This window comes from Protopterus annectens, chromosome 7.part0 (genome assembly GCF_019279795.1).
Source record: "Protopterus annectens isolate FY-2018-M chromosome 7.part0, PAN1.0, whole genome shotgun sequence".
In the NCBI taxonomy this organism is placed as follows: domain Eukaryota; kingdom Metazoa; phylum Chordata; order Ceratodontiformes; family Protopteridae; genus Protopterus; species Protopterus annectens.
In genome coordinates, this window is record NC_056739.1 from 394378552 (window position 1) to 394401126 (window position 22575).

General features: G+C 39.8%; 1 protein-coding gene across 19 annotated transcripts in view; it reads right to left on the minus strand.

Annotated features, from left to right (window-relative positions):
* The window catches only part of PLEKHA6 (pleckstrin homology domain containing A6), a 1822600-nt gene that overhangs the window by 160118 nt on the left and 1639907 nt on the right, over positions 1–22575 (minus strand). For all 19 annotated transcript variants that reach the window (XM_044076969.1, XM_044076965.1, XM_044076964.1 and 16 more), the window contains one exon: positions 11048–11184. In XM_044076969.1, coding sequence (XP_043932904.1) covers positions 11048–11184 — 137 coding nt within the window. The remainder of the gene's footprint in view (positions 1–11047; positions 11185–22575) is intronic.

Consider the following 22575-nt stretch of genomic DNA (forward strand, 5'->3'; position numbering starts at 1 on the left):
ATAAGCTAAAAAGTCCTTAAAATCATTCTCAGTACCTTCCCAAACGATAAAAATGTCATCCACAAAACGTTTATAGACCTTTATCTTAGAAAACAAGGGGTGGGTAAACAGGCATCTCCGCTCCCAATCTAAAACAACCAAGTTAGAATAGGTGTTGGCGCAAGGGGTGCCCATTGCCACCCCCCATTTCTGTAGATAATAGTTATTCAAAAACATAAATGCATTATTATTCAGAACTAAATCCAGTAATTGGCCTATTAGCAACTGTCTATCATTTGTAAATGATGTTTCTTCTAATAATATTTCTCTCACCGCTTCAATACCTAAATCATTGGGGATAGATGTAAAATGGTTTTTCACATCTAAGGTAATTAAAAGGTATTCATGTTCATGTGGAGCTAGGTGCATCTCAGATAAATAATCAAGTAATTGGTATGTATCCTTTAAAATAGTAGTAAAAGAATCTACTACAGGTCTGAGTAGAAATTCTATGAAAGAAGAAATGTTAGCAGTGACCCAATTGTCCCCCGAAACAATGGGTCTAAGTGGAATGGGATATTGGTTCTTGTGGATTTTCGGTAATCCCTTAATGATTGGTACAGTGGGATTATCTATAACCAAGTAATTATACATTTCTTCACTGATTTGTCTACAAATGAGCAGATCATATAATACATCATGTACATTTTTAATTATCCTGTTGACATCATATAACTTCATTCTAGCATATGTTGTGTCATCATTAAGCATTAAATGCATATTCATATTATAGTCAGTGGTGTTTAAGATGACTACCCCACCCCCTTTGTCAGCGGGTTTGATAGTAATTTCATTGCAATTGCTTAAATATTTTAAAGAAGTAAATTCTTCTAAAGTAAGATTATAAAAACTAGGTTTCACCTTAGTAGAAAATAATTTATAAAAATCATGTTCACACAGATTTAAAAAACATTCAATATTATAAGAAAGTGGAGGCATAAAAGTGCTTTTGCGTTTAAAAACAGTATTCACATTGACACTAGTAGAGTCAGCTTTGTCTTTAAAAAACACCTTCAAAGCTACCAGTCTGCAAAATAATCTAAGGTCAATTAGCACCTGACTCAAAGTGTCAGGGCAAGCTGGAATAAAATTAAGTCCCCGATTCAATAGAGAAATGTCCGCATCAGAAAAAGAAACGTCAGAATAATTATATAATAGTTCAGTCACATTCTTGTTCTTCTTATTGGCTGGTAATTTTCTTTTGAAAGTTTCCTTTTTCTTGGGCCCCGGCTCATGGAGCGTCCCCTGTGATAAAGTTGTTGTTTCACGGGGTAAGGTAAAAAAGTGGAAGGAGAAGGGCCTGAGGTATTAACAGAATGTGAGTCCTTCGGTCTAGCTAAATTACTAGATGGATGTTGCAGTGCTTGTTGATTAGGAGGGGGCGTGTCAGACACAGCGGAGAGAGTAGTGTTAGCTCCCTCCAAAGATGTAGCAGGTAAAAGTTCATTAGTAGATTGAAGATCATTCACGTTACTAATAGAACTAACTGTATTAGTTGGAGGTAATAAATGATTCATGTTCTCATTTGTGCTACTTACATTCTGAGCAGCATTATTGCCTTTCGGCCATACAAATATTTGCCGAGATCTGAAATCTTGAAAATCTCTTTGTAGCTTGCGCAATTTCGTTGCCTTTAGCCTTTCACTAAAGGCATTCACCTGAAGGCAAATATTACGCATTCTCCTAACACAATACTCCGTTTTAAAACGGTTACTTAAATCTTTAAAGCCAAGGTCAACTTTGTTACGTAATTCAGTCTCTATTGGACTAAAGTATTCAAGCAAAAGCTTAATGTACCTGTATCCGAGATCAATATTAAGGTCCTGCCATTTTTTAAGTAGTACCGGATGTGCCTCTCCATACGATGGCATACAAAGGACTCGCATCCCCCTTGGCACAACAGAGTAGTGTAGACATGCTTCCAGGTGCTGCCTTTGCCAGGCATATCTCTGTAGCCTGTACATGTCATCCTCGAGCTCCTTGGATGCTGTGTTAAAATCGGTGATGTTAAAGCCCTCTTCATTGACTGGAACAACGTTGTCAGTATGTGATAGATCCAGAGCCAATAAAGGGTTTGCCTGTTGGTGTAAAAGATCCACCAAAATCGCTGAGGCGTCCCTCGTCCCTGGAGAATAGTCCAATTCAATGTTAACATTTTCCATCGTGTGCAGCCGGTGAAAATAATCAAGAAAGAAACTGTATAATAAAAAACTTTTCACCGGTAGCTGAAGAGAGTGCCTGTAATGACAAGGCAGGTAAAGCAGTAAAAACCAGGCTCTCTCACCACGAAACAGTTGGAAGCAGCTGGAGTATTCAACAAACAGCCCAATGTCACCAAGATAAAATTGAATAGATCAGCATCAATTTTCAATATAAACTTGACCGTAGACCAGGATAGATTCAGCAAAAAAGAACATTTATTTAGATGTGAGCGCTTTCGCGTAGCAACTACTACGCTTCATCAGACAGTACATTAACATTTAAAACTTCAGTTTATATAATAAAGAATAGTAAAAAGGCACCAAAATTAAAATAAGTAATTAGTTCATTAGAACAATTAATCAATTAGACAGAATAACATGATCAGACATTTCCAAAAGACCTTAGATTTAAGCAGTATCGTTCAAAGTCAGACAGTACTGTGTCATTTGTTATTTCCTTAATAATATGAACGTATATAAACGCAATTAAGACAAAATGCTTATCAAATAAATAAATAAATAAATAAAGCATTATATGTTCTGTGCGAAGATGTATAATATTTATTAATAAAATTCTGTGATTTATAAAATTTTAGGTAAAAATACAGATGTTTTATAATAATAAACGCATAGATGCACATGTATATGTGTATAAATATGTATAAATGCAAATATGGATGCAAATATGAATATAAATGTAGATGAATAAATAAATGAATAAATAAACAAATATATAAATAGGAAGGTATATAAATAGGTATATATATAAATATGTGAATATATACTGGTCAATTCATATGTTGTTTACAATTATACATGCTTTATAATATCAAACTAATATGATATGAGATATATGATGTATGAATGTCTCTATCTAACTATAAAACAACATCATATGAAGGCATTTGAGATATAAACTAGTTAAGTACATTTAATTAGATTTGAATCTAGGGGCATATTTTCTTGTGAAAGTAAAGGGGTGATTTATGCCCTATGTTGTCCGTGTGATATAAATTATTATATGAGGAAAGTATATATATATATATATTTTTTTTAAATATAAAACTTTGGTTCCCAAAGGTTTAAATAATGAATTGAATTGGAAGTGTTTACTTTAAATTTGGAATATATTTCATTGATTAATAGAATGTAATTTATAATTAAGTATAAAAGAGTTTGTTTTAGGAGTTTTTTTTATTCCTTGAAGGTGGTGACACTGAGGCGCTAGAAGAAAAGAATAAAGTGTGTTTGTTTTACTACGTGTCTGTTTCTTGCAGGAGTATTAACAGTCGGGATGATATTTTCCATTGTGGATCCAGGTCGTTGCATAGATTAGTAATGCTAATCCCCAAGTCATGTCAGCAAATCCTAAAATCTTCCACAGAGCCATACATCTGACATATAGCATCATCCCATGAGCATAAGGGTATGTAAGCAGACATACAAGTATAAATCCTCAAACTATCTCCAAGCTAGCAGCCTGAAGAAATCTGAGAAGAAAAGGGTCAGCTAAATGGTGAAATGCAGAGGTAAAAGGGGAGTTCTCCCTCTGACTTAGAGGCTGCAAAACAGGGCAGGAGAATTAAAAATGGGTGAAAAGAAGGGGTGGAAAGTTGTAAAGAATCCTGCAACAGTGCTCAGTAGGGCCTCTACTGTTATGGTAAGTTCTTGCACAACTTGCACAACTGTGCTGTGTTCTGACTGAAAACACTGTTGCACTATTCCACACAGATGGGTGACTCTCAAAGCTTAAGGGACCAGAAGGGTGGAAGGTTGACAACTGTGAAAGCTGTCTAATAAGCCAGAGAGGGCTGACCTGACAAAGCTAGCTCTGGATTTGGAAAAAGCATCTACTCTGTAATGTTTGGTGAAGGTATGCACTGAAGACCAACTAGCTGCTTCCATTACCGTTCTGGATTGTACCCCCTTGTAGAAAGCACCAGATGAGGCCACTGCTCTAATAGAAGGAACTTTTAGAAAAGAAGGTAAATATTTGCCATATTAAGTATAGAAAGGAGATGGACCTAGAAATCCAACTAGCAATAGTCTGTTTAGACACTGGCAGCCCCGGCTTACAGTCCAAGAAGGAAACAAACAATTGGTGTGACTTAAAAATAGTGTTACACTTGTCTAGATAAAATCTAAGCCGCCTGTGTATGTTTAGGGAATGCAGGATTCTTAGACTTGTCCAGGTAAAGTCTAATCTGTTTGTGCACATCCAGGGAATGCAGTACCCCCCCCCCCCAGTTCTGTGGGTTAGGAAAAAAAGTGGGAAGATTGATGGCCTGATTGAAGGATAACTCATTCACCACTTTAGGCATGAAGAAAGGACTGATCCTCAAGGATATTGTGCCCTTATGGAAAATAAGAAAGGGAGGTGGGAGGTGAAGACATCAGAACTTGGAGCTCTGAAACCCACCTAGCAGATGTGAAGCTACAGGCAAAATAGTTTTCCAAGTGAAAAACACAGGAGTGTGTTCAAAATAAGGGTATAGTAAGCTCTTACAGCATGTAATTGAGATCCAGATGTTTCCTAGGAAGATTTAAGTGCATGACTCCTTTTAAGAATGCTTGACCTCAAGTCTGGACATTAGACGAGGGTTAAGAGGCAGACAGGAAATGGATGAAAGGTGTGATTTGATAGATGAATATGATAAACCACATGAGCTCACACGAGTAAGACAATACAGGAACCTCGCATTTTACTGGGGCCAGAATTTTAGCTTGATACCAGATTGACTGTCTCTTCCATTTGTCTATGTAGGATTTTCAGGTAGTGGGTCTCCTTGCCTCTTGAAGGACCTGAAGCACGTCCTCCAAAAATTGGTGTCTGGAAGGGATCAGAATCCTATAGTCCATAAGGTTAGGTTGAGGGATGACAGGTAAGTTAGACTGAGGGATGATAGGTTGAGATGAAGCATCTTTATCACGTTATCGAAATCTTACTACATTGAATCACTAAAGGTCGACCTCTAGTGATCGATGTAGTAAAACATAGTATAATGTTTAAAAAAAACAAACAAAAATAAAAACTAACTAGCGTAGGCAGGGGGGCAAGCCACCCTGCACCCCCCACACCCCCTACTTAAATATTCCAACTCCGAGACCGCACTACATTGAGGTAAACAGAAATCTCCCTCTACAGAGATTTCCGTTTACCTGCACGATGTTCTGCGCTTTCAATGTTGTGGTATCAACAATATCAGCTTCGATATTGTCGGCTTTCGACATTGTGAAGTAGACCTGAGATGAAGCAGTGTGACCTTCTGTTGTATGAGCAAGTCCATTTTGTGGGGTAACTTGTGGTAATGAACCTTGACCAGAAGACACAGAAAGGGAAAACAATTTTGTCTTGACTGAAAGGGAATCGCCATCAAAATTCTTGATTTCTTTTTGGATTTTATGCAAGAAGCAGAGGCAATGGAAAGTCCCATAAAGAAACCCTCCCATCCACTGAAAAGACAAGGCATCTGTTCTCCAAGTTGGGGGCAATGTGTCCTTGGACAAAAGAGAGGGAAATGTGTTACTTATCAAGACAAATCTATGCATGTGTATCTCATTTGTGGACTATGTTTAGGGAGACCTCTCTGTTGAGCATTCATTAGTGGTGGGATCTTCCACTGACTTGCTGAGGGAGTCTGCCAACCATTGTCCTGGAGGAATGTGTTTGTCTTGATGGCCATTTCCCAAGCTATCTAAACCAGTCTGCACAGTTAGTAACATGCTGCCCCTCCATGCACTATCATATGTCAAGACTGTTGTATTGTCTGTGCATAACTTGAGAGCTTATGGTTTCCAGAGATGGGAAAAACTTGTAGGGCCTGAATGAGTGCTCACATTTCCTTTAGGTATGTGTGTGTGTTCTGTCTTGAGATTGTATTGTCAGTACCCCTGAACCTTGTGTGTCCCTGTTCATGCTCCCCAAACTTCATCAGAGGAATCTGTATGTACTTCTTGACTTGGAGTCTATATCTTGATGGGCAGCCAGGTTCACCTGAGACACCCACCAAATATCCTCCCTCTTCAGACATGGGCTAAGGGGAATCTGTGAGTCCAGAGGATGAGAGTGTTGAGACCATGCATTTTCAGTTACCACTGGATCTTCCTCATTTGCAGCCTGGCTAGTGGTAGCATGGGAGTGGTTGCTGCCATGTAGCCTAGTGCTCTGAGAATCTCCATCACTGAGCATATTTGGAGAGGTAAGAAAGAGTGGAAATAAGCTAGGAGGTTCTGCACCTTCTAAGGAGGCAAGAAAGCCTGCACTTCTTGGGGTCTAGCCTGTAACCCAGTAAAATGATGAAATGAATGGGCTGTAAGGAAGATTTTTTTGAAGTTAAGAAGTGAACCCAGTCGAAGGAGGAGGGTCAGGGTGAGCTTGAGATGCAGTAACAGAGTTTGAGGCAATGATGTTTGAATTAGCAAATTGTTTATATAAGGAAATGTTTATATTCCCTGTGCCTGCAAAAGGTCATTAACAGAGCCAGTCACTTTTTGAAACTTGGAACAGTAAAAAGCCTGAAAGGCAAAAGAGAAACCCAAAAGTGTAATGAACCAGTAGAAAATCTCAGACATTTCCTGCAGGGTGGTTGTATGGGAATAAGCATGTATGCATCTTCAGGTCCACAGACATTAGGAAAGGCAGGGAAAGGATGAAGGGAAGAAGAGTCTGAAGAGACAGCATTTTGAAACTAGGGACTCTAAAGGTGGTGTTGATCCAGGACAGATCTCCACTTCCACTCTTTCTTGGGTACCAGTATTGGCCTGGAATAGAACTCCCTTCCTGCAAACTGAGTGGGATCGAGTTCTATTGTGCCTTGGGATAGTAAGTCCTGAAGGATAAATGGAAAAAGACGTAACTGGTTGTGAGGGGATCTCTTTGAAAGGAGGGAGGTACTTCCAGGACATTCTGTAGCCATGCATGCTGATTGACAGAGTACCCACTTGCTTGTTGTGATCATTTCCCAAATTAATACAGAGAAGGTGAGCCTTTTGGAAAGAGGGATGGTAGGACCCAGAAGGCATGGAATGAAGAGAGGATAGTCACGCTCACATATCTGTGAAGGGAGCCCTCCCAGATCTAGAGTCCTTTTCAGGTTTGTTCTGGATTTTATTCCTAGGTGCTTTATTTTGCTTCAAATAAGGCCTAAGTTCTCTGCTGACAAAGGGGGTAGACTTGGCAAAGTAATTTCGCTGGTATCTAGGCACAGAAGTGAGTAGAATTTGCATGCAGTCCTTCATAGTTTTCCCTTACACATGTGGAGTTTTAAATAAGCTAGCTGCCTGTGGACCAAATAAATGATTTGCCTTGAAATCATCAGAGAAAGGCTGAGAGCACAAACAAGCATATCTGTTTAATTACTGAGCCAGTAGCAGCTGCTCTAAAGGAGGCCTCCACAGCACTACAGCTGCATTTAATGTTATGACTAGCCACCTGAGCTGCTTCAGCCATCAGTGACATGGCCAGTTGTTTTGTATCTGCCAATACAGCAACAGCCTTATTCAGACTGCCAAGAATGGACAAAAAGATAATTGGTCATGAGGATCTGACAATTAATGTCCCTGAAGGCCAAGGCAGAAGATGCATAATGCTTTTCTCCCCACCTGAACAAGGCCCTACCATCCTAATCTGAGAGATGGGCATTAATAGAAAGCAGGAGACATGAAAATGGCTGTAGAATCAGATACTGAGTTCTTGAAAAAAAAAATTAAGTTCATCTGGAACTTTATAGAATCCATGATCAGGCCTCTTAGTGGCTAATGGCTGAGAATCAGCAGCAGATGACCTAGATGTGAAAGCATCAAAGAAGGCCTCCAAGAGTAGAGGAACAGGTCTAGGAGTTGGAATACCCACTTCTAAAAGATTACAGTATCTTTGCTGACCCTCAGAAAGTTGTTTAGACTCTCATTCAAAATATTTCATTAGACTCACAATAATTTCGGACACCTACTACGTCATCGAACTTTTACAAGTTCGAACGTCATATAGTCAAACCCATATGTTCAAACTTGTAAAAGTTCGAAAATGTAAAAAAAAAAACAAAAATCAGAAAAAACTTACCTGATGGTTGTAAGCAGGGGGCAAGCCCCCCCCCCCTGCAGCGCCCCCCCCTGCTCTTAAAATATACCAGTTCCGAAATCGCACTTCAATGCAGTATGGAGCAGAAAGGGAAGATTTTCCTTTACTGCACTGTAGTGCGATGTCAGAGCTGGTATATTTAAAGAGCGGGGGGTGTGGGGGTGCATCCCCCCACGTGGGGTGTGCAGAGGGGCTTGCCCCCCCCCGCTTACAACCATCAGGTAAGTTTTTTCTTTTTTATTTTTTGAACTTTTACCAGTTCGAACATATGGGTTCGACCATATGGCATTCGAACCTGTTATTTCAACAACATAATATGAACCCATAATTTCTCCAGATGAAGCCTCTTCCACAGAGGAATCAGGGGAGACAGTGATCATCTGAAAGCACATGCCCTGGTGGGTGAATCTGTGAAGAATATGCTAGGGAATGATCACCAGAATCTAAAGCCTCATCCTTATTCTCAGAGGAAAAGTCCATAGTAACTGTCTGAGGAATGGGGGGAGGATCAGAAAAGGAAGGAGGCTTGGGCGATAATGGCATTGAATAGGCCCTTAGAGAAGTCCATCCACTCCTTCCCTCTGGATCTCGGGGGAGGGAGCATGCTTAGCCATTTGCCATTTCTTTTTAGACATTACATCTGTTTGGACTAAACAAAGAGGCTTTGACCACTGATACCTCAGTAAGAGATCCCGGTACCGCTTCCCTTACTAAGATCCGAGAGATACCTTCCAGGCTTCCTGAGATAATGATACATGGTTCCCACCTCTCTGTCTTGTCCACATGTGGTTCTCAGATGACATACTGACCTCCAGTGGGGTTGCTGTAGCATGCATGTGAGGATGTGTTGGTCATACTGCGGGCTTTGCAATCTCAGTGTGTATGACCGAATCTGACTGGGCAGAGTAAACTTTGAGCCTAGGCTTCTTGAGTTTTTTTCTTTGGAAAGGATGGTACATCTGGTGTGGTGGATCTGCCATCTTTGCTTGAACTAATTGCTTAAGTCACAGAGTCTCTAAGTATTCAAAGACAACAAACATGTATGTAAAGTCTTTGGTATGAAGGACTGACAAATGGAACAATTTTTGTAGTACTATTATATCCCTAAACAGAGAAAGCACTGGGAGTGGAGGTCTTCACACAGTATTTGCCTACCACACTCGTACTTCCCCTCCTTTCTAATGAAACTACAAATCAACCGAGTAAACAAGAAAAGGAAGGTTCCCCAATGGAGCACTTACCTGAACCAGTGAAGTCTTACAGTACAAATGACCATATGGCTATCAGACTTATGGATAAGAGACCTATATTCAGTTTGGCATCAAGGTAGATGGAGGATTTACCCTCATACATCCACTTATGTACCCTTACATGCATGAGGTCATAAATCAGAAGTATGGTTTTAGGCTTTGGTACCACAGCTGGACGTCAGTGGCAAAAACCCACCTATTTGGAATGCTGCAACAGTGATCTAGTTGCAGACCTTGCTCCATGCTTTACAAATAGTTAGGATTCACAATGGGCAGTTTAACCATATCAGCTAATGACTGTAGTCTGTGGTAATATTTACAGTGTTCCACAATGTTATCACTTAGGGTATGCAATGCATTTTGGAAAATGTTCTTTCTTACAAAACACATACTTCAAAAATCAGACATGGTTTCATGACCAGTTTCATTGATAATGTAAAAAGCTATTTTATGGCAAGAAATTGACCTCATATTAGCAGTCCTTGTGACCAACCTTAAACATATAAAGACAATAAAAAGAACAATTTGTTAGAAGAGAGAAATTAGATATAGGAAGAAACACTTCCACAATCATGCACTTCTTAGTAGGTTTTTCCTTCACTGCAAGTTTCAGATATAAGATAGCTACAAAACAATGCCATGCTGGGACAGGACTACTTCAGTTACCATGGTATTGCCTGTAGCAGTGTCCAGAGCCAGCTGGGAAAGTTACCTTCACACTTAGTGTGCTACACCACTGCAGCAAGGAAGTAGCTACTGATAAACCTCATAACACCATCCAATGTAATATTTTACAGCATAGATATTTGCAGGCATTAAGTCTGCAAACACTCCATTTGCAATCTCCCAGTGGAAAAGGGCCCTGATATATAGCAAGTCTTTGTTACATCTCTAAACCAGAGAAACTGGCTAGTACAAAAACAATGTCGCTGTGGTTGTAATCCTGGACTCAGTATCAGTGACCACAGTGCACACAATGGACCGCATGCTCAAATTCTCAGACTGCATTTTGCTGACTGTGCAGCTTTGAAATCTAAGCAGTTAAAGGCACAAACATATTAATAAAGGTTATATTTTGTTAATCTCAGTGCCTTTTGTAAGTAGGCTGGTAATTCCATGAGACCTGCAGCACATGGTAACCTGAATTTCAAGATGGTGGTTCTGCCCATCTATTGCACTTATGTCCTATAAGGCTTGGGAGCAGTGGACGTTATCCATTTGCAATTTATTAATTTAAACAATAATGGTTTGTTTCAGAGACAGTGCTTTGCATAGTTTTTCCATTAGTAAACTCAAACAACCATGTAAGGGCAGCAAATATGGGACCCTATTTAGTATACAAATACACACAGAAAATATTTCATTGCGACAAAATATTTCTCAACCCTTGGTATTCTTTCCACAGTTACTAAGGAGTTTTCTTCTGTCTTGCACCTAGTACAGCAAAGTCCTTTAAGTAAATGAAAAATGGTTGTACTAACCTCATTAGTTTGTCTGGCAGGTGACCCCTGCGATCCAGATACAAGGGAGAAAGGACTCATGGGACTTGTGATACTCGCAGAACTAAGTGGACTGGCAGGACTGTTGGTGCTGACTGTTCCAGATAATCCACTTGCCACTGCAAAATAAAATACAGCAGATGCATTAAAACAGGACCAAAATGTAAGAAATGTGTGTACTACTTTGAGTTTTGCCCTCTAAAGAAAAAGGGATGGTTTCAGTTTTGAAATCATGATATGTACAAATCTGACAATTATTTTATAAACAGAAATGCAGTTAACTTATTTTATAAACAGAAATGCAGTTAACTTTTTTTTTATTTTTTGACCAAGTACTTCACTTGAGTGCAAAAGCTGCAGGCTTTGTTAAAACCTATTCCATACCAAATGACTTACAGGGGTTGCAGGAAAAGGATGTTGCTTAGTACATTTCCAGGTCACCGAAGATATGTTGTAATTCAGCAATGCTCCTACGTTTACCTGACTCCCTCTTGCACTGTGACAGAAGTTTCAGGTTTTCATGCCCATACAAAATTTGTTTCAGGTACATGACAAATTGATGAAAAGGTGGGACTAGAGTTAGAATGACTGGGTGGTTCTTTCAGATGTCAAAGCTTAGGGTAATGTGCAATGATTTCAAGCCACAGAATGATTGGACGTAGACATATGCAAACCAGAGGAAAAGGTTTGGCTTTAGAGGTGCTGCTCTCTCTTTCTGACAGAATCTGCTCGAACACCAAAACTAGAACATGAAAAGAAATTCTGGACCAAAACAAATGTACTCACAAATGCAGTTTTGAAATGAAGCTGTTCTAAAAGCTGAGCATTTGTTTTAAATTTATATATAAAATAGGTTCATAGGTTAGATTCAAAGGTACTTACAAGGCTATTGATTGGTGAGGATCTTAAGCCTAGCTTCACATTCCCATGGTAGTTTTTCTGTCCCTTGTGTTTTGTGTATGAATAACAGGTGGGCAGAACAAGGATATGACTGCTCATGTACATGTTTCCCCTAATCCACAAGGTCAAGGGTGATTAGCCTGGAGAAAATATTACCTGATTGGTTAAAAATATGTAATCTAATATGTAAATGTGGTTTAATTCTTTGTTACCTGATTGGTTAACATCTCAGGCTGTTATTTAACCCACCCCCCAAGCACACCAGGAAGGACCCACCTCCTTGGCTCTGACAATAAAGGTTTAACTCACCAATCCAAGACCAATAGGAGGGTCCCGAATGGTACACACCCTCCTGTACTGCGTACAAAACCAAGTAACCTCTGAATGTAACTAGAACAGTGCTCATTTGCCATTAAATCTTTTGGAAAAGAAGATAGAGACTGTTGTGGTTTCTTTTCATTTAGTTTCCACTCATAATAGGACCACAGCCATCTAACTCAGGCTGATGTTTGTCTGCAATTCATCTGGGTAGTTTTTATCAAGACTCAAGGGATATCCAGATTTCAGCTGTAAAGCACCAATATGAGCACTCAAAACTGGCACCACTAAATGAAACACTTGAGCTGACAGGAACCCAGGATATAGTCTTTTTAAAGGCTATTTCAGCTAAAGTCTTTTTAAAAACTAATCAGTACCTTTGATCAATGTCTTAATAACCCATGATCCAAACAGGAAGACACTAAAAGGCAGCCTAACCAAACCTAGACCAGCGAGTAATCATCCACTTAGATTTTATACCTAGGCAATACTAGTCACCAAGGCTCCTCTTTACTCGCCAGGCTGTTTACTGCAATTACCACTAATCATAACCAAAAGGATGGAAAGAGATTATGGTTCTCAAAGTCTCAGAGTTTTGTACAGGACATTCTTTGGGACAGACCTTTCCCCCAGGGGCAGTGGTGGTGGGATAGACAATGGATATAACCTTAGAGGCAGAGGTGGTCTGCAGAACTAAGGGTTTTGAAGCCCTTTCACTGACAAATCCTTCCAGTGCTCCAGAAAAGTTGCCAAACTGCCGCACTCTGTAGACAGTTGGTGGTGCTTTTCTCTGCACCCTCATGCCTGGTCAGCCATATCTCCCAATTTGTGGGTGCTCGTTGTAATAACCATAGACTATGTCATCTGTCTTCTTTACCTACCACAAAGGTCACACACAAACCTTCTTGATGTCCCACCCCCCAAAGAGGAAGACAGTAGCACAGGAAATCTTAAAGCTGCTAGACAACTGAGTTATCCAGGAGGTCACACCAGACCAGCAAGGGTCCAGATTCTGCTTGAGATTCTTTTTGGCTCCTTAGAAAAATGGGGACATTAGGCTCATTCTACACCTCAGTTGCTTAAACCAGTTTGTGAAACAAACAACTTTCTGAATGGTCATAGTTCAATCCATTTTTCTTCTTCTGAGGAAGGATGACTGGATGTGCTCTGGGGGCCTTCAGGCTGCCTAGTACCACATAAGAATAATGAGGCAGTCCAGGGGATTCCTTCACTTTGAGCTAGGAGCAAATCACTTCCAGTTCAGAACTCTGCCATTGGACTCAAGACACCCCCCCAGGTGTTTACCAAGAGCTCAGATTTGGTAGTAGTACATACCAGATTGTGAGGATTCTGTGTGCTCCCCTACCTAGATGACTGACTGATAAGTGCCATCACGAGGGATTGGCTGATTCTAGCCAAGAATTCCTAGCTCCAGGTGTGCTACCATCTAAAAATCATGATCAACACAGTGAAGTCTAATTTAACACCGGTCCAGACCATGGAGTTCATATGATGTCACCTGGATACCACCTTACAGATAGCTAAACGTCTGGAGTCAAGGTTAGTCACATCTGTGCCAGCAGGCTTCCTTGACCTTGTCTCAACAAAATCCCATGATGAAATCTATACATCTTTTGGGCTCTATGGCAGCATCCATCAACCTTATTCCTCACGTGAGATTCAACATCAGAGGATTACAGTGAACTCTCTCAGTACAGTAGTCCATCCTGCACCATCCTATGCACTTTTATTTCAGACTCATAGGGATCTGTAGGTGACAAATTCAGTGGTGGCTAAATTCTCCTCTAGTCTCCTTAGGTTGTCCGTTTGTTCTTCCCTCCCAGACAGCCACAATAACCACAGATGTTTCCTTTCAGTGGTGGGGGTTGGAGGGGTATTTTGAAGGGAAAAATGCCTAGGCATGTGGTCTTTGAAAGAGACCGATCTTCACATCAATTTTTGTGGATAAAGGTAGTCCTCCTAGCATTTCAGGTGTTCCAGGGCTCCCTCCCTGTGGGTGTGACTGCTGTCCAAACGGCTAATATGTTGGTTGTCTACTAATCAACAAACAAGGAAAAATATGGAAGCCATGGGGGTTTGGCAGTGGGTGATGACTTTCTAGCACTTTCGGACTGCAGCGCATATCCTGGGGAAACCCAATGTATTAGCAGACAAGTTGAGCAGGCCCATTCTCCTGCTGCAAGAGTGATCTCTCAGACAGTGGCTTCCATGTTTTTCAGCCAGTAGGGCCACCCTTGCAATCTGTTTGCAACCCTAACCAAGACCAAATGCAGAAGCTACTTTGCTCTGATTTCCCAGGAGTGGCAGTCCCTAAGGGATGCTCTGGTCTAGACTTTGCTCCTGGGTCTTTTTTATGCTTATTCTCAGACTCCCCTCATAACCAAGTTTCTACAGAAATTGGCCTGGTGCAATGAGAAGGTGATCCTCAACACCATCTTTAGGTGTCGATGGATATGGTCCCCATTTCTGTGGCCTTATCAGGTGTACTTTCTCTGGTCGATGGATCCTCTTACAGACTTGAACTCTCTCCCATTCTGCAAGCCTCACCCGGACATCATATCCCTGAAGTTGACAGCTCGGTTTCACCACTTCCAATGATGGCCACAATTTCCAGGCTTTTATCCACTGTCATTCATTTCCTGTCATCATCTCAAAAACCTTCCTCTAGGAAAGGTTATAGATGTAGGCGGAAGTGATTTTCCATATGGGCATCAGCCAAGGGTCTGGATACGATTCTTAGCTTCTTTACCATCAAATCTAGATTTTCTAGCAGATTTTTTCATGCAGGAGCTAGCTACTCCACCATTAAAGTTCAAATAACAAGCTACTTTGAACTTTCATGTTGGTGAAGACAAAAATCCTATTGCTTCAAAAAAACTATCCAAGGCCTTTTTGCAGGGTTCCTTTCTCCTCCAAACTCCCTCTAAGTGATCTTGTTTCACTTTGGGATATTACTATTTTACTCCAGGCCTTAATAAAACCTCCTTTTGAACCTGCAGCTACTACGGAATTGAAATTCCTTTCTTCGAAATCTCTTTTTCTAGTGGCAGTTACCTCGGCTAGGAGAATTTCAGAACTCCAGGCCTTGCCTGCAAAACACAATATTCCTTTTACATAAAGATACATTTAGTCTCCAAGTGAATCCAAACTTTTTTCACAAAGTTACTTCTGACTCTGCCTTGAAAAGTAAATATCTTCTACATTTGTTGGGTGTTTGTCTATTTATGCTGTTCCAAGGACTTCAGAAAATCTGACCAACTTTTTCTTTCCTTTTCTAAGTCTGAATTGGAAACTAGTGTCTCCAAGGTTACATTGTCTAGGTGACTGTCCAAATACATTATGTTTCTCTACAAAACCAAGTAACTTGCAGATACTAAGCTCAGTCATCTAGGACTATGGCAGCCTCTTTAGCTTTCTTCCCTCGATTCCCTATTGATGATATATATGCTGTGGCTAACTTGGTCTGCAGTGCACATGTTTATCTCTCATTACAAGCTGGACCTGCAGTTTAGGTCTAGGGCTTCGTTTGGATCCAGTATCCTTTGGAACATCCTTCTCTGAGTCCTTCCAGAGTTTTTGGTAGCTGGGGACTCTCCTAATCATTGAGATGGACAGAAAATAAAACATCACATACAGAAGTCACGTACTTACCATAATGCTAGATCCATGTCTTCTTCTTTCCCTCTCAGCTTTCCTGTCATCCCCCAACCAAATTGTTACTACAATAACCTGGGATCTTATTTTGACTGTACCGGACCTGTGTGGAACCTTGTCTTACTTAGTCTTGGATTGTTTTGTTGTCATTTCAGTCCTTTTTTTTTACTTGTGTAGTGTATGAGAACTAATTTATATAGGAACTGTGACAGTGGATGGTAATAATGGATAGGAGGAAAGAGCCTGAGCGTTGTATCTAAAAGTCTATAGTTGCCTGCAATGGATTCAGTTGGATCTGATATAACCAATAACTGAGACAGATGGAAAAGACAACACAGATCTAGAATTATGGTAAATATACAACATTCTGTGGAATCTGATAAATGTGAGGAGTACAGAATGACTGACAGATGACCAAGGGTGAGGGAGCATATGATTTTTCAGTTAATTCTCCTTAAACTGAAGATCAGAATTATCTTTTTCTAACACTGTTAATAAAATGAGAGAATTATTTCAGTTGCAACAACATGAAATCCCTATGTTCCAGAAGTAATATTTTGATTTGTTACAACTGGATTCTCCTCACCCTGCAGCTGTTTTCTTTGTATGTTATCTGTCTTTGTGGATTTTTCTTAAACAGCTTGCATTATCCCAGACAGTCAGCCTCCTGCCCCCCCAAAAGTAGGCCAAGTTATATGAAGTACCTCAGACAGACATGCTTGTTCTCTTATCCAAAATCAGATCCTGCATTGATATATTCTTCTTATAAACATAATGTGAATGCTAACCTTATTCCTTCTGACAAGGATGGGAAAAGTTAACAGATTTGGGAAAATAATTTTTTCCTCTCCTACATAAACTTTTAGAATTCTGAACAGCCAAGCTCATATGTTAAAATGTTTACTGACTTCTTTTAAAAGCATAAGAAAGTTAATGGTTACCTTTCCTACTTCTGAGGTTACAAATTCTTTAAATTCCTTAATTGTGTCTGCTTCTCTAGTAACCAAATATTCTTTAAAGTCTTACTTTAAGTTAAGGAGGAAACTGTTAATAATGTGACCACTAGATTAGCAGTTCATGCCTATGAGAAGCACAGAAAAATATTTTCCCTTAACAGACAGAAATTTTATTTTGTTTCTACTAACACAATATTTAGTGAGAAACTGACAAAACTGGTTAAATTTTATTGGAATTGTTTGCTGCGGTATCGTGATTTTTCTACCATCTTGTATACTTTTCCTTATTTATCTTATAAAAGAGGTAGGAATTTAAAATGTGTGTTAGTGCACAGTAATTTTCAGGTACAAAGTATTCTTATAGGACCCTTACTGCTTCAGGTACCTTTCCCTGTGAGGGCTGTTTGAGTTGTATATGTGTTCAGAAATGTTTGTTATGATCAACGGTGTTAGGTTTGTACCTACTGATAGATATATTTGCAATACAGAAGGAGTAATATACATACTTAAATGCCCATGTAGCTTATTTTATGTAGGGAAAACCAACAGAGCATTCAAACTTAGACAGCAGGAATATGTAAGCGATATTAAAAAAAACTTAACTGTGATAGTCCAGGTTCTCCGCATTTTAAGTTATGTCACAGAGCTGATCCTTCTGGTTTGCAAGCTAACATTCTGGAAAAATATATTCAAAATATTGTGATGATACAGTACTAAGCTATATAAAGAGTCTACTTTTATTTTAAAGGATGGCACTTTCATTCTTTGGGGTCTTAACTGAATGCTACTGGAGGCATCTGATTTAATTTTCTATTAATTAATTATTTAAATAGATAATTATTATATTCTTGTAAACATACATTTAGTTGCTCATTTCTGTAAGTTTATATTCCTTGAAGGCTATACAGTCAAGACACTAGAGTTTTATTTTGTGTGTGTTCGTTGAATTGTATTAAATTTGGAAAAGCAGCATTTCGGTGTTTTTTTTACTCTTTTAAAGTGAGCTTATAATTCTGCTGATACTGTTTCCAGAGCTGCTGCTACTAGTTCAGTTATGAGAATGTTTGCTTGGGTACATTCTCAAAACCTACCAGATGTTAAAGCTGAGATTTTCATTTTGCCCTTGGGCAAACTTTGTTATTTGGGCATTTTGCTGCTGAGGTCCATAAAATTTTGATGAGAAAGGTAGAATGATTCAAGGAGTCACTCAGATTTTCCAACCATCCTTTTCAAAGTCCAGTAAAAACTCCATTTCAGGAACCAGAGTAAACAGCTACAACCTGGGCGGCCAAGTGCTCTTCGATTAAGCCCACTGTTCCACTGTTCCGAACTGTACAGCCATCGCTCTGCTTAAGTGATTTTGTCCATATAATTTACACAACTACAGGTAAAACAAGTTTACTGGTTAAGCGCTTTTGTCTGTGTAAATATACAGATGAAAGTGAACTTGGTTTGGTACTTCATCCAGCAGAACTGCGGCGTGTATAACAGAGAGCTGTGTAGTTGAAAGGCTCGCTTATTTGCAATTCTAACTTGAGGAGAGAGGGCAAAAACAGCCCTCTTGGAGTGGATGAAGGTTTTTGAATTCAGATTGATAAAACAGGGGTTCTGCTTTCTAAATAATTGTAGCAAACCAATTGCTACAAATATTACTGCTTGCTGCATTTTCAGTACCGGTCATGGAGCACTAAATGAGTAGAAGTGTTTCAGCTGTGATTAAACTGCAATACCGTTGTTTAGTTTATATAATGACTGAATGCTGATACTGTACTACAGTTGGATCATTTGCTGCCCCCTTTGGCTCATTGTAGCTATGGTCTGGGTATGAGTAAGAGGTTTGGCAATATAAGATTGTGCTATTTTAATGAAGTCAAAGTGCAGCTTGTTAAATGTTGCCCCTGAAGTGGTGGTTAGCTTTAAAGGCTGAGATTGTTTCTTTGACAATAAGCTTTTTAAAACAGAACATAGGGCACTACTCAGCAATAGGATAGAGTTGTGAATGGGGGGTGTTGTCATTAAATTTTTGTGGAGAGAGATATGGGATGGAATTGAGTTTGTCAGAGTAGTAATACTCTCTAACAGAAAGTTTCTGCAGGAAGATGTAAATGTAGCTTTTTTTTGGCCCTAGTGGCTGGGTTAAAGGGCATGTGCTTTTGTGTCTGTGATCTGTCCAGTTAGCAGTTTTACTGTTTTCCAGAAGTATTTATGAAAAAATGACTGCCTATTTTCTTTTATGTAGATGAGCTTAGCAGAATTAATTGCACTTCTGTTTTTTTTCCTGAGACTGAGAAACATTAAGTGCAAGGTTTCATTGAATTGTTTCCATTGTCTCCCTGCTCTGTCTTTGTTCCATAAATGTTAGTCTCATTTGTGGATCACACTGCTGAGTCTGTCTGCTATCATACTGAATTTTCCAAAGATGTGCATTGCTGTCAGAAAGCGCTGGGAGGTGGTCGCCCACTGCCATTCACTCAGGGCCTCCCGACAAAGGGGGTAAGACCTGGTTCCTCCTTGTTTGTTTATGTACCACATAGACAAAGTGTACATGACTTTTATTTGCATGGAATTCTGGAAACTACAGAGGGCTGTCAGCACAAAATAGTAGAAAGAGGACAGTATTTTAAAGGTGGCATTCACATTCCTATATATTTTGGTTGAAAGGCCATGGCCATGGTAAGCTTTTGGCGCAGTGCAAAAATAGGGTGTTCCACATTTTGACCGTTTTTCACACATTGCAATAGTCTGTGTTCCACACTGGCCTCTTAGCAGGTTAAGACCTATGGTTACAACAAAGTTTTAATGAGCAAAATTTCAAAAAGGAGTAGCAAGAAGGCTCAAAGTAAAAAGGGAGAGTCTTCCATGCATCAAAGAAAGTTCAAAGTCAGACTGTTTTACTTGCCTCTTCTAGGCCTTCCTTCTTCACATCCTGGCAATTACTAAAGAATTCTTCTTCAGTCTAGGCCTCTGTCTTCTCCTGTGGCATCGGATTATCTCAGCAAGTGGGTTCTGAGACTCATCCATAAGGACAGCGGACGGCACAGAGAATCCCGTCTCCCTTTTCATGGGATTGCACTTCATCCTGCAAACCAGATATCCCTGTTTTCACAAATTTTAGAGAAACTATTGAATCAGGGGAGTTATTGAAAATGCGCCCTCAGCTCAGATGGGCAAACGTTTTTATTACAAAAGGATTTTTCTGGTACCAAATAAAGATGAACTTGGAGACCAGTCCTAGACCTTTCTTTACTGAATCATTTTGACAAAATTCCAGAATTCAAAACGATATCCCTTCACACCCTGCTACCTCTCATGCTCTCCTGCAGCTTCCTGGTAACATTGAACCTAAATGATCACATTGCAATTTACAAGTTATTCAGGCTTTAATTAGATTTTCTGTGCTTGTCTCACATTATCAGTTCTGTGTATTACCCTTTACCCTTGGCGCAGTGGACAGATCTCTTACACAGTTTCCTGGCTCACTGCAGGCTGTAAGGCATTCACATCTTTCCATATTTGGATGATTGTGCTACATTTGCAGATATTTCTTCCAGTTGTCAGGTTTTCCTGACATGGGTCATAAAACTCCTGCTCAGCCTGGGATTTCAACTGAACTTGCAGAAATCATCGCCCATCCCCTCCATAACAATAATTCTTCTGGGATGTCTCCTAATTTCATCCATCAGAAGAACATTTCTTCTACTGGACAAAGTAGAACATATAAGGAAATTTTCCTGGACTTTTCCAGCCAATCTCAGGCCTCTGCCAGGGAATTTCTCAAGATTCTGAGTTTTATGGCTTTCATGATTTATGTGATTCTCTTAGCTGGATTTCACATAAGAATTCAACGGTACCTCAGATCAGTTTGGACTCAGCATCAACACCCCTTTTCTTTTCAGATGTTAGTTCCGTGGTTTGTCAGAAAGGAGTTACTTGGGTGGGTGGGACAGTTTTCTATTTATCAAGGTCTCTCCCTTCAGTCTCCATCCTAGTCTGTCACAACAGGTGCTTCAGACTTTGCTTGGGGAATAGGTTCAAAAGAGGTGAATGTGCAAGGTCTGTGGAACTCCTAGGACAGAAAAAAGTGCATTGATGTCAGAGATACTGGCAGTTACTGATGCTGTTTAAGCCTTGTATAACCTCTGGTTCTCAGGGCCTCTGCAAGTTATCACAGACACCATCACAGCGATGCAGTACAGAAACAAGGGAGTTCTAGATGTTATCCCCTTTGCAGACTTGTTATGATTGCCTGGTAGGTAACAACTCAGCTCAGTGTGAATCTCAAGGCCTCATGCATTCTATAAATGCAACATCTGGAAGAAAAGCTGAGTAGGACCATGACAGACACTCACTGATGGAAATTGCACCTTGGGCATTTTCCAGGAATTAATCCAACTGTGGAGAACACCTCAGTCAGATCTGTTTGCTCCTTTCAAAACAGACAAAGAACTTATGGTCCAGAACTCATTGCAAATAGGCTTGGAATACAAATGCTTTCTATATCTATGAATGGGAATGTTCCTGTATGCTTTTCCACAGATAGCCATGTTTCTGCAAAAGATCCAGAAAGAATCTAAAAAGATTATGGTTATGACTCCCTTTTAGCCCAAGCAATACTGATTCTTGCTTATGAAAGTGACCAAGAGCAATTACCACAAGCTTCTCCACAGACTGGACTTTCTCATATAAGATAAGGGTTCTTTGACACACTCCAACCTGAAAACACGACGACAGCATGGATGATAAGAGTTTTTGATACCTTGTGGGCACCCTTTTTCAGGATCTGCAGATATTAAAGAAGACAAAAATGCTACTAGAAAATCATATATGTATAAATGGAAATAATTTTCTTGTTAGTGCCACTCTAAGAACCAGGACCCTTTCAAGATCTAGTTACTTCTGGTTCATGATTATGTTTGAGAGTGGTTATCTTCTGGCCTCTCTTTTTCTTTCAAAATTCATCTTTTGGCCATTTCAACTTGCTTGCCCTTACATTCCCTTTCTAATTGTCCTCAAGGCAATCAGTTTTTGAAAGGGATTTTATACATCCTCCAACCTAGAAAACCGGTGGCTCCATTTTTGTATCTTAATTTTGTGCTTGAAAAGTTGACAATCATTTGAACGAGCTCATCAAGCTGATTTGAGGTTGTCAGAACAGAGACCTAAACTGTTCATTGCTCTGTCATTTGCAAGAATAGTTAAACGCTCCTATGGTGAGCTAGCACTACCTCATGTTCCATAAGGACAGGGTTTAATTGAGAAAGTACAGTTGTGTACACTTACCATAAATGTAGAAGTTCAAGTGTATTCACTGTTGCAGTCATTACATTTGTGTTATCTGCTTGCAGTAATACCTCAGTCAGCCTGATTAACAAAGTCTTGGGTCCTGCGTCAGTTGCTGTCCCTTCTTCCATGACGTTAGGTCGTCAGGGGTATAAAACATGCAGCCGACACCATTACATCAGTTTTTTTTGCCCCAGATGTCAGGTGCCCCCCTAATGGGAAGCAATAAAATCTATTAATACAAGGATATACCCCCAACAAAAAAGCAAATACACCAAAAAGCTTTTTGAGCATAGTAAGTGAGAGTAGAGGTATAGCCAAAAGAAGAAAGGGGGCTGGAGGGAGGATAACCAGAACTGCAACAGTGAATACACTTGAACA